This window comes from Limulus polyphemus, unplaced genomic scaffold (genome assembly GCF_000517525.1).
Source record: "Limulus polyphemus unplaced genomic scaffold, Limulus_polyphemus-2.1.2 Scaffold388, whole genome shotgun sequence".
In the NCBI taxonomy this organism is placed as follows: Eukaryota; Metazoa; Arthropoda; class Merostomata; order Xiphosura; family Limulidae; genus Limulus; species Limulus polyphemus.
This window is the reverse complement of record NW_013665998.1, coordinates 1-11,652: the sequence shown is the minus strand read 5'-3', so window position 1 is coordinate 11,652 and position 11,652 is coordinate 1. Positions and strand designations below refer to the sequence as shown.

The 11,652-nt window shown below is 31.0% G+C and overlaps 1 protein-coding gene across 1 annotated transcript in view; it reads left to right on the top strand.

Moving 5' to 3' along the window:
• Positions 1–11,255, top strand: part of LOC106457890 (protein kinase C-binding protein NELL1-like) — a gene marked incomplete at its 3' end in the record, with an annotated part of 90,441 nt that extends 79,186 nt beyond the window's left edge. The window contains exons 2-8 of the mRNA XM_022383960.1: positions 3,688–3,819; positions 4,517–4,667; positions 5,797–6,067; positions 6,881–6,953; positions 7,391–7,473; positions 9,170–9,298; positions 11,162–11,255. Coding sequence (XP_022239668.1) covers positions 3,688–3,819; positions 4,517–4,667; positions 5,797–6,067; positions 6,881–6,953; positions 7,391–7,473; positions 9,170–9,298; positions 11,162–11,255 — 933 coding nt within the window. The remainder of the gene's footprint in view (positions 1–3,687; positions 3,820–4,516; positions 4,668–5,796; positions 6,068–6,880; positions 6,954–7,390; positions 7,474–9,169; positions 9,299–11,161) is intronic.
• Positions 11,256–11,652: the final 397 nt, after the last annotated feature.

Here is an 11,652-nt window from a genome sequence, read left to right as displayed (position 1 = left end):
ACACTATTACCAGTAGGAGCACACCAAGCTTTTCTCCGAAGTTTTTACACACTATTACCAGTAGGAGCACACCAAGCTTATCTCCGAAGTTTTTACTCACTGTTACCAGTAGGAGCACACCAAGCTTATAACATTAGATTTCCCGTGGGAATATTTTTTCATTCACATGTAAACTCATAATTTCAAAGTTATGAAGAAAATATCTAATCAAGTTATAGAATTGTGTTTCAAATCGAAATTGACCATGTTTTCTGAAATTTTAACGGTTTCATAAATTTGTTTTCACATTCTTACTATTCAGCAAATTTTTGTAATGTTCTACACCTGCATATTTAATCTCAAGAAGAAAAAGAAAAGTATATCCTCAAGTTGTCCGTTTTAGTGAATAACCAGGTCGTGGGAGAGTATTGGAGATAAATGTAGGTATTCAGAACAATCTGTAAAGATAATAAAGTTGTTGTATCTGCGTAGTACAAGGAGCAGGGCGGTGCTAGCGTGAACGCATGCGCAAGTCGGCTAGAAACGAATCTTACCGGCAACAGTTCGGTAGAGTTTAACTTGGTCGCAATCAGCCTTCTACAAATTCTAGTCACACTTGGGCAAGAAATGTCTTGAGTAATGGAAGTTTTTCTGTATGGGTGTTTTTGTCAACATTTTTATATTAAGTCAATTAAGTATCATTCAAAACTTGTTGTCTTATATGGTGAGCGTATCCCATAATCCCCAGAATGAGTATTACATCATGGACTGAATGGCTTCTTCTTCACATATTGCTCACTATAATATGTAAGTGTACCTATGTCCTTATTTACGTAACTATAAGTTTGTGATACAAGTTCATATTTTCAAATGAATTTGGTTTCTTTCTAATTGTTCCAATTTTTTGATGAGATTTTATTATTTAGGCAAACCCATACTGGTGTTATTAAGCGGAGTAAGCTGAGTAATAATTTGCAGAAAGAAATTCAGAGGACAGTCTGAAGATAATTATATAAATAATATTACTTAATAATATTATAATATTATAAATTACTATTAGATATTAAACTTCATATTTGATTAGAAAGATTTTATTCTGAATTTATGTCTGAAGCTATTATAGTATAGCATAATTGTAATCATTAGTGTATCTCAATTTTTTGGTCTGTTCGTATGGGAATTAGATATTGTGGTAATTTAGCGGCATACTTCGACGTCGTGTTAAAAAAAAACTAACATTTTATACATTTTCACAACATCCTGTTTTGCTATTTTAGCGCTATTATAATTTGTAGTGGGGTGTTACAATGCAATTTCGTTATTTATCTACGCATATATAACAACTTAGATTATTCACAACTAAAATACAGTGGTGACACCGAATCAATGCAAACTTTCAAGACCAAATATTATTTTCCCTTGAACACATGGGTGTTCATACGACAAGAATCGCTGGTTGTGAAGACTAAATATTTATTAACTTGTAGTCCTTATTTTTGTAAATCATTTTTGTGTTTCCACTAAATCTTGTTGTGTATATAGTCTATTAGCCCAGTGCATACGCAATAATAACATTTGTCCTCCTTACATGCCACAGTTGTTACAATTTAAAATGACATCAATATATATTCAAAGACAAAAACACTAGTTCTCACACACGTACCTCGTTCATTGTTGATTGTTCAAAATTAAATGTTTGAATAGCGTGTTGATAACATTTAACATACAAGGTTGAGTACGTTATAGTAAACGATTTTGAAAATGTAGATCACTTGACAACCATAGTCGATATAAATATATGGTGGAACGGCATGTATTGAATATATATTTTAACATCATTTGGTGTTTCGTAGGTAGTATAATGCCACTTAAAATATATCGCAAAACATTCATACACTCGGATCATAAAAATACTTTTAATCGGGGATTTATAATTTCTATAGTTTCTAAGAAAGAACATATATTGGTAAGCAAAACGTGACGTTTTGTCAGGTGAGAATCCACCAACACAATGTTCAGTGGCAAAAGTCGTCCACGTGTACCAACCAATAGTAAGTAACATAATCAAGAAGAATGACCCAAGTCACGTGGACACAAGTTGCTTCAACAACATGCAAGTTCAACCTTAAGCAGTTTGGAGATCAAACCAGTATTCAAGTTATTTCGTACAGCCGATTCGCCAGGAGAAGCGCTTATGTATTTTTTGTGCGATCGGAATGTTGAAACTGGCGCTTGAAAACCGTCATCCTCGTGCACTAGATAGATTTGGTAAAACAGCAGGGATAAAATGTGTGATTTGAGCATGACAGCCTTTCGACAGAGGTTTTTGCAATGAAAACTACGCTGTATGGTTATTACCAAGTTGCAAGGTCGTTAGATAGAGAAAGACTGGCAGTGGCGACGTGGTGAGGTTCCAAAATAGTTTTAATATAATGTACTCAATTTCTGTATTACACAAAAAAATCTGACAACAAACGCGGACATGCAAGCAACTTACAATATCATGTAAGAAACTTTGCTGCACTTTTGGTAAATTAAACTTTTGTAAATACATAATCACATGTGTTTTTTTTTTTCGATAATGATCAATGCATAGCACTTTCACATTTTACTTTACATGACAATGTCTCTCTGTCTCTATAGGCTGTCAGTAAAATTTCAATGAAATATGTAATCAGTTGTCTAAAGGTAAATTCACAACAAAAAGATGTAATCATCTTTGTATTGTAAGCTTTATATTGTATTTATGTCTTATTTTTCCATATCTTAAAAAACTGTAAACGGCAAGTTTAGGGAACCACTAGACATCTAGAGTTCTTTTCTTCTTTGTTTTGAATTTCGCGAAAAGCTACGCGAGGGCTATCTGCGCTAGCCGTCCCTAATTTAGCAGTGTAAGATTAGAGGGCAGGCAGCTAGTCATCACTACCCACCAACTCTTGGGCCAACGAATAGTGGGATTGACCGTCGCATTATAACACCCCCACGGCTGAAAGGGCGAGCATGTTTGGTGGGACGGGTTTCGAACCCGCGACCCGCAGATTGCGAGTCGAGCTCCCTAACCACCTGGCCATGCCGGGCCCATCTAGAGTTCAGGTATATCTGATCACAATTTTACATTACTGACAATAAGCTCAAGTTTAAATGAATGAGCAATCGGACAGACAATTCAAGTTTGGCAGCCATTTCGATTTTACAGCTTCAATTCTGTGAATGAGGCTCATTTGAGTGATGTGGTCGATAATGAAATACATAAAGCCGATGTTTATTACCGTTTGTAGCATGGGTACCTTTGCATCTAACGAATGGTTCGTGTGCTATGTCTCAAAATAGAGTAAGGAAGCAGACAACTCTGCCATTTATAGCATTACCTTTTAAACTCGGCATTGGCAGGCACTTTTACTTATAATTGCTAATTGTTGAGTGTCTCGCTATTTAATCTAGTTAGGCTTACCATCTAGCTTCTGTGTTCTGTGTCTTTCAAATACTCTAAGTATATTAGATGTTAAACTGACACTTTTCATACTTGCTCAAAATGCAAACTTAAAAAGTACCAAGAAAAAGGTTTTTATTTTAAGGTCTGTAAAAAAAATTCACTTTTCTTTTAATTATCCAACATACGACAAGCAAAATTCTACAGATTAAAATCATTTTGTGTACAAATGCGAATTTTGTTTCATTCTTAGAACATTTTTCTTATCTTCCATGTAGCAGCGGGTCTGCAGATAGAGCCAAAGTATCAAATTGATATCATTGATGGACTACACGTTTTCAACGCCACCTATCGAGGTTTAACCTTAGTAGAAGGATTTCATAAGTTGTCTCCAGCTGTAAAATTAATAGGTAATTACTTGCATGTATATTCGAATATTTATTAGAAAAATGTGAAAAATTAACAAGTATTTTCATACATTTCTTCTATTCTGGAAATTTGTTCAAAATGTTTTAGAGAATTACTTGTAACTGCTTGATTAGAAACTAAATTTTATATATCTGACATTTTGATGGTTACCCACTATGTATTTTGTTGCTAACCATGGTTTTGTTTCTTATTATTTGCAGACTTAGAATCAGCATAATGTTTTTCACTTTATTTATTCATTTAAAGATAAACGTTAATTGCTTAGTATTTTCAGTGTCGTATAATTACTGCATTGAAGTAGGATGTAGCAGTCATGATATCAGTGGTGTAAGTATGCCCCTGCAACTCCTGCAATTGCGGGGAGGGAGAAGCTCGAAGAGCCTGACAAACTTGAGAATTACCAATTAGCATAAAGGCAAAATTTAATTTGTTTGAACTAAAGGGTGGTTGCACTATTTTGTTAAGCTAATGATATAAATCAGTCAGAATCGTAAATAGAATCATAGGGAAATAAATGTAGGGATCCAATTACTTTTTATGCGGGGGGAGGCATCTTTTTTGGTTACGCCACTGCATGATATGTGGTGATTTTGTCTTTTGGTAATATCATACTACAAGGAATTGTTGTAATTGGTGTTGTGTAATAAAATTCTGATGCCAATTTCTTCACCCACTTAGGATACGATAGGCAGCTTCTTCTTCCGCCAGAGGTCTATGATAAAGCAGCTGGAATACTTTCGCAAAGTAATGAGTTCACGCTCATGGTTACGCTTAAGCAGAAGCAAAAAAATACAGGGACAATATTTGGATTTTCAGAGGGAAACAACAGGTAAACTCCGATCTTCGACATTTGTGCTACATTAATTTATTGAGAAATTGTATTATTATATTTCTCTTCTTTTTTTTTTAAACGTTGCTTTAATGTTTCTTCAGCATATGTTTACGGTACACATGATTCACGTTATTTGGGGTTGCTTTAAAAATCGCAATTTTTATACTACAATTTATTAAAATCATTAGACATAGTGTAAAACACTTGAATAATATTTAGATCTCATATCATATCTCTGTGCATCGCTTGAATTTATTTTACATTTAATTTCTGATCAGCAGTGGTCTGAGGACCTAAAACGCTAAAAATTGGGTTTCGATACCAGGGGTGGGCAGAGTACAGATACCCTATTGTGTAGTTTTGTGCTTGACATAAAACGATCACACTTTTAACTACTATAATTGATGTTTGAAATTAGATTGATTGGAAGCAGTTGTATTAACAACATGATTGATCATTCGGTTAGTCTCACATTTTAAAAACAGTTACTTAATGATATATACATGCAAACAGCCTGTGTACTTAAGTTTGTTAGAATATCACCAGATAACGTTCAATATTGACCCTTGGGGTGGTCGACATATGCCCTCGCACAGGACATCTGCCAAAGGACGCCAAAATTTACATTGCAATTAGCAGTTCGGGGACGCCAAATACAAAATTCGCACATACTACATACTGATATCGATAGTAGCAGAGAATAACACCAACAAGATTTATGTCGTTTATTCAGTTTGTGACAAAAATTGGAATATCTAGGCGCGGTCACATTATATATTTTCAACGTATTTCAGTACCAGAAAATGTTTTAAATAAACACGCTTACACCGAGTTGCAAATTATTTAATATCCTTACATCTTTGATGAGTTAAAGACAACATTGTGCAAGCGTCGGAACTGTTGATGTTGAGCCTTATTTATGCCAGTAGGAGTCTTACACAATTAATAAATGGAATTGTTTTTTGATTTTTTCTAAAGAGTAATTTTGTTTAGTGGCATAAATGCTTTGAGAAGTTAGATTTGGTTTGAATGTATTCTTATCTTTGTCACTGTTACACAATCTTATGCATGTCAGAGCACTGTTCTTGTTCACTAAATTGTTATTTTAATTTTCATTTCATTTCAGGTTTCTTGAAATACAGAGTAGTGGCAGGAAAGACGAGATACGTCTACATTATACTCATAATAACATGGCTTACACAGAAACATTTCCTTATCGCCTAGCTGACGATAACTGGCACCAGGTAGCAATATCTGTTAGTGGCAATGCTGTCGATTTGTTTGTAGACTGCAATCGTATTTATAGGCGGGTGATTTTGGATGTTGATCGAAATATTTCTTCAAGAAACACTTCACTCTGGCTGGGCCAGAGGAATTTAAGGCACTTTTTCTTCCAGGTTTGTATAATTTTTATTCAACACACTCTTGAGTGTCATTGTTGACAGTGACGTGTTTAGAAACCATTCATTCACATTACTTACTTATAGTAATGAAGGGGAAGTTTCATGCAATAATATGAATGTGTATGCTTTTATTCAGGAATTGTGGCTATCACCATCATGTTTTTAACAGTTGTTAAAATTACGATTTGTTCAAAATTATATTGCTGTTAAACAAATAATTTTACCCACTTCTTTGAGTCAGGAAATATAGAAATACAAAATATTTAGAATTGTATTTATTTAAAGTTTTTTTTTTATAGCTATTAAAACTTTTATTAAGAAATTCAAGTACTTCCAGTTATTAGATACTTTTTGAGAGAAAAAAAAAGAAAGTCAAAATGTTACTTGAACAAGAATAAAATGCAAATTAATTGATGTGCATGTATTAGTAACTTTGCATCTTGATTATGGTATACTGTCAGTGTTCGATCTAAAAATAAAGCCCAAATTTGTCAAGTTGTAGTAAAATTTATGAAAATTAAACATCTAGTCACTGTCATAAGATATTGCGTGGAAGAAAAATTGCATTTATTTAAATTCAATTAAAATTATAGAGAAGTCTTTCACACATGTTAAATTGTGAACATTTTAAAGTAACTTTAATTATAGTTTTCATAAGACATTCAACTATTAAATGAAATACTTACAGGAACTATACACACAAATTTAACATTTGAAACAGAGTTTTATCATGAAAGACATTTTACTTTATTTCATAAAAGTTGTAATCATTTGAAAGGTTTTTATAATGAAAACGGTATTTTATAGGGAGTTTTACAGGATGCAAAAATCATTGGAAGGTCACATGGATATACTATACAGTGCCCTCATCTTGATACAGGTATGTTTTATATAATACTATGATAAAACACTCAGTAAAGGTGTTTTTTAATATGAAACATACTGATAGCACCAAAACTAAAACATTTTGGCAGTTAACTTTTGAAGGTTTATATGTATAAGTATCGTTAGTGTGAAGGTTATAGTATCACAATGCAAGTTTTAAGTTATATTCCCATCTATTATGTCTGTTTCAGTTGAGATAAAATAGTGTTGAGTATAAGCATGCTGCATGTTGATAACAATGTGTGGAAATGTAAAATACACACTTAATTTTTATTTGTCCATAAATATGTTAATAAAACTCAACTGGATCAATTACAGACAATTCTGTAGAATTCATGCAGTGTTTTTGTGATTTTAATGTAAGTGGTATTAACTTTCCCTATATTTATTGTTTGCATTTATTTTCTCTTTTGTTATTTTTTATTTTAATAGACTGTCCAACATGTGGTCAGTTTAGGCAGTTGCAAATGTCTGTTCTCCATTTGGAAAATTATGTGAAATCATTAACAGAAAGGGTATGTATCTTGTTATTCACAAAATGTTTTCAAAAATGCTTTTGAAATGTACTAGTTCACATGAACTAAGAAAACTGTTGTACTTATTAATCTAGCTAGTTAATGATAAAGATTGCCTCCTAATGGGGTTAGTTGTTATGCATTAAAATATTTAGAATATGGTTACAATTTGGTATAAGGCAGAAGTACCAAATTTTTATCCTTTAGAATTAGCTTGAATTTAACAGTTAACAGACTCTTAAAACCATAATTTCTTCTAATTTCCAGTGCCACTAATTTATTGCAAAATTATGCTGTGATAGTGATATTACACTTTTGGCTTTTAGAATGAATTGCCTAGAGATGTGGATGCAGTAAATTTTATGGAGTTTAAAGGAAGGCTTGATAAATACTTGAATGATAAGAGCTGGTTTTGAGGGTTTTTTAATAGTTTAGTAGATTGGAATGGCCTAGATGGACCAACAGGTTCCTTGTTGTCTGTCAATATGTTAAGATATTTACATACAACTAATGTTTTTTGTGGAGAAACTCTGGCAATAATAGAAACTAAATTCTTTTTCATGTAATGTAATTGTTCTCTTACATAAGGTAGTACTAATTCTGTTGATTACCTAAAAACATTAAACCTTAGGAAGTTGGAGCTAGCCACTTTGTTCAATACTTCACTGATATTACTGTCTATTATACACCTGCTAATTACAGTAAGTTTAAAATATTCCTTTACATGTTATTCTCTCATGTAACAAAAAATTAATTGCTTAAAATCCTCTAATCATAATTAATAAGAATTTTCAGTATTGTCAAAATTAAGATATAAACCTGAAAAAGTCAATGATTGATAAAATGTAGCTTCTATTTCAACTTTAAACCTTTTTAATTTTCGAATAGTTTACAGTTCCATACCTAGATTATTGTAGTTTTGCATCTGTATAAATATGAAAACATTCTTTTGATTACGAGTTTGTAATTCTAATATGTTAGTCAAATAACATTCTGTAAACTATCAGCTGTGGTAAATAGAAAATCCTTGTATGTTGGCATTTTTACATGTTCTTGAAATCTTGTAAAACATAAGGTATCATTTCAAGGTAAATTGTATAGCATAAAATGTTTTCATTTTCCAGTCTTGTATACTTTAGAACAGTTAAACATGCTTCTTAGATCTTGTAATCAAGGAAAACTTTGGTTATATTGTAAATATAACTTGCATATATCTAATGATTTATTCCTTTTATTTGTAATGAAGTAGTGATTAAATTCTTAAATATTAGCATAGGAAATTGCCAGACTTAGCTAGATTATTTCTTTCCTTTTAATAGTGGATAAAGGCTGTTTTAAAATAATCTTTGATTAACTCTGATCCAAGGTGCTCAAAAGTGTAAGAAATATTTTAATATATAAATTTCAATAAAAAATGCATCATCAGTTTAAATAGTAAAAAATCCAAGAAATTCATAACAAAACTTAGATGAAAATTTAACTCGAGCCAAAATAATAAACAGCACATGAACTATATGCAGAACTCTGAAGTGATTGTATCATTTTCTATCTCAAAGGTTTTATGCAGTTTATATATTCATTGTGTGAAATCTATACTTAACTATCTCATGAGCTAATTGTTTCTTATTAATTAATTTTCTGACAATATCTTAAACATTTCCTCAAAAGATAAAATGTAAAATGTTTTGTTTTTCAGTTAGCTCAGGCAGAGGAGAGATTGGCTTCTGTAGAAGAATGTGAGTGTCAAAACAACTGTTATGTAAATGGAACAGTTCATCTGGATGGCTTCTCATGGGAAGTTGGGTGTGAAGTTTGTTCATGTGTGGTAAGTTATTTGTTTATAAAGTGATGTGAAGTATGGTTTGAGTGTGTTAGGCTCTTTCTATAGGAAATTAACTTGTGTGGTAAGGTGTATGCTTAGGAAGCTTGGTGAAACACATGTTCATGCATTGTAAGTTATATGCAAACAAATCCTGGTATGAAATTTAGTTGTGTGATACATTCTTTGCTTAGGGGGTTGGTGTGAACTTTTATGGATGGGAAATTGTTTGGAAATTAGGTGTGCAGAATTTGCTCATGTGTGTTCAGATCTTTACTTAATTTCTTTAATTACTTTCAAGTGAGTTATTTTACATTTTGTGAGATTTTATGTTTGAAAAATGATATGTAATTATTTCTAATATTCTTAAGTTGACACTCACCTACCTGAGAAAAAATTAAAATCTAGAAATATTGTTACCTTTCTAACCATGAGAAGATATGTTGTTGTTGCAGTTGTTGAAGAGTAACTTGTTAAGCAAAATGGTTGATTTTAGGGACTTGTGTAAATTCAGGACCCTCTTTGGACACAGATTGCTAAAACATTTTGTGTATGTGTGTGTGTACATATATGCATATAAACAATTCAAAGTGAATATTTGTCAGAAATCTTAAATCCTTTACCAAACTTTTCATTATGTACCTGGTTATGTAGCATCAGAGTCTACTCTTCAGTATAAAAAATTATATAAACCAGAAAATGACTAAACACTTTTTTGAAAAATAATAAGTTTAAGTTTAAGAATTATATAAAAATATAGAAACTTTGTTTTTCAATTTGAATTCTTAATTTTTATATTTTTTACATTTTTAATTTTTTTAAATTAAAGAACTTAAGATAATTTACTTTTTTAACCTATTAAAAATGCTTAAAGTCTAAATTAACATCAGCTTTAAAATATTTTTAACGTTAATATTAAAATTACTATAGTATGATACAAAATTCCACAGAATACATAAATATTATTTTTTAAAAATGCTTTTCTTATTTTGTTTTCAATAACCTTAATGTTTCTTTAGTTATCTACAGTATATTTAAGATACATCTAAAATATGACTCTTATTTACTAAACATCTTGCCTCCTAATGGCTCTTAATAAAAAAATTAAAGAAAGAATTTTTCAAAGAATGATTTTTTTTTGGTTATAATTTCAAAGGGGAAACAGATCTTGAAAAATATTAATTCAATCCAGAATGTTTAGTAAACAGGAGTACAGAGGTTTTAGCACGTACTTTAGATTTATCTTAAGTATGTTGTGGATAATGAAAGAAACATTAAGGTTAATGAATAGAAAGTAAATAAAAACTTTTTCACAAATAATATCTGTTGTCTGTGAAATTTGTTTATTGTATTATAGTAATTTTAATGTTGATGTTGAAAATAATTTAATGTTGATATTAATTTGAAGACTTTTTTAGTTATTGTTTTATTAGTAAGATAGTTTATTTTGTGACCTAAGTTTTAAAAAAAAATTAAATCAAGGAATGTAAAGTTATAAAATTAAAATTGAAAAAAGACAAATTTGTATATTTTGCATGAATCTTAAACTTAAGTTTATTACTTTTCAAAAATAATTGTATTTAGTTTTTTCTGGTTTTTTATAGTTTTTATACTACATGAAGAGTAGTTTGTGATATTACAAAACTGATTTAATATAAAAGAATTTGGTAAATAAAGAACAGTTTAGTAAAAAAGGAATAGATTCAATTTTCATTTTTACATAATCTGTATAGTTAAAAAAATGCAAGTTCCCAAACGTTGAACAGTTATTTTGATAGTTGTTGAAAGAACAATGAATATAATATTAATTACATATAGAATACCTTTTTTGAGTATTCATCTGCATTTCTGCTCTGTTTGTCTTTATAGAGAGGAAAAACCACTTGTCATCATAAACAATGCAATGCAACATCATGTAAAAATCCTGTTCAGCTTTCAGGAAAGTGTTGCCCAACATGCCTGAGTAAGCATTTAGATGTTTCTGTATTTTTATAAGATTATTAATTTTTATATACACTTAGTTATATATGTATTCATTTTATTGAAAGTGGCACAGAAGTAATTTGTTATATAAAGCAAAAATGTTATTATAAAGATATATTTTAAAACACACACACACCTGTTACAACAGCAGAAGTCACGCGATGCTGGGAGCATGTGCGCTGGAGTTTCTAGAAGGATCATGACTTATCGAGGAACCTCGTGGATGTCCGAGTGTTTGCCAGGCGCCTTCTTTTTTAGTATATAAGCCTGGCAAAGAAAGCCAGCGGCATAGGCAGATAGATTGAAGATAGAAATAATTGAGTCAAGCAAACAGTAGGCACCGTAAGTACAGTGTGTGAATCACTGTGATTTATAGT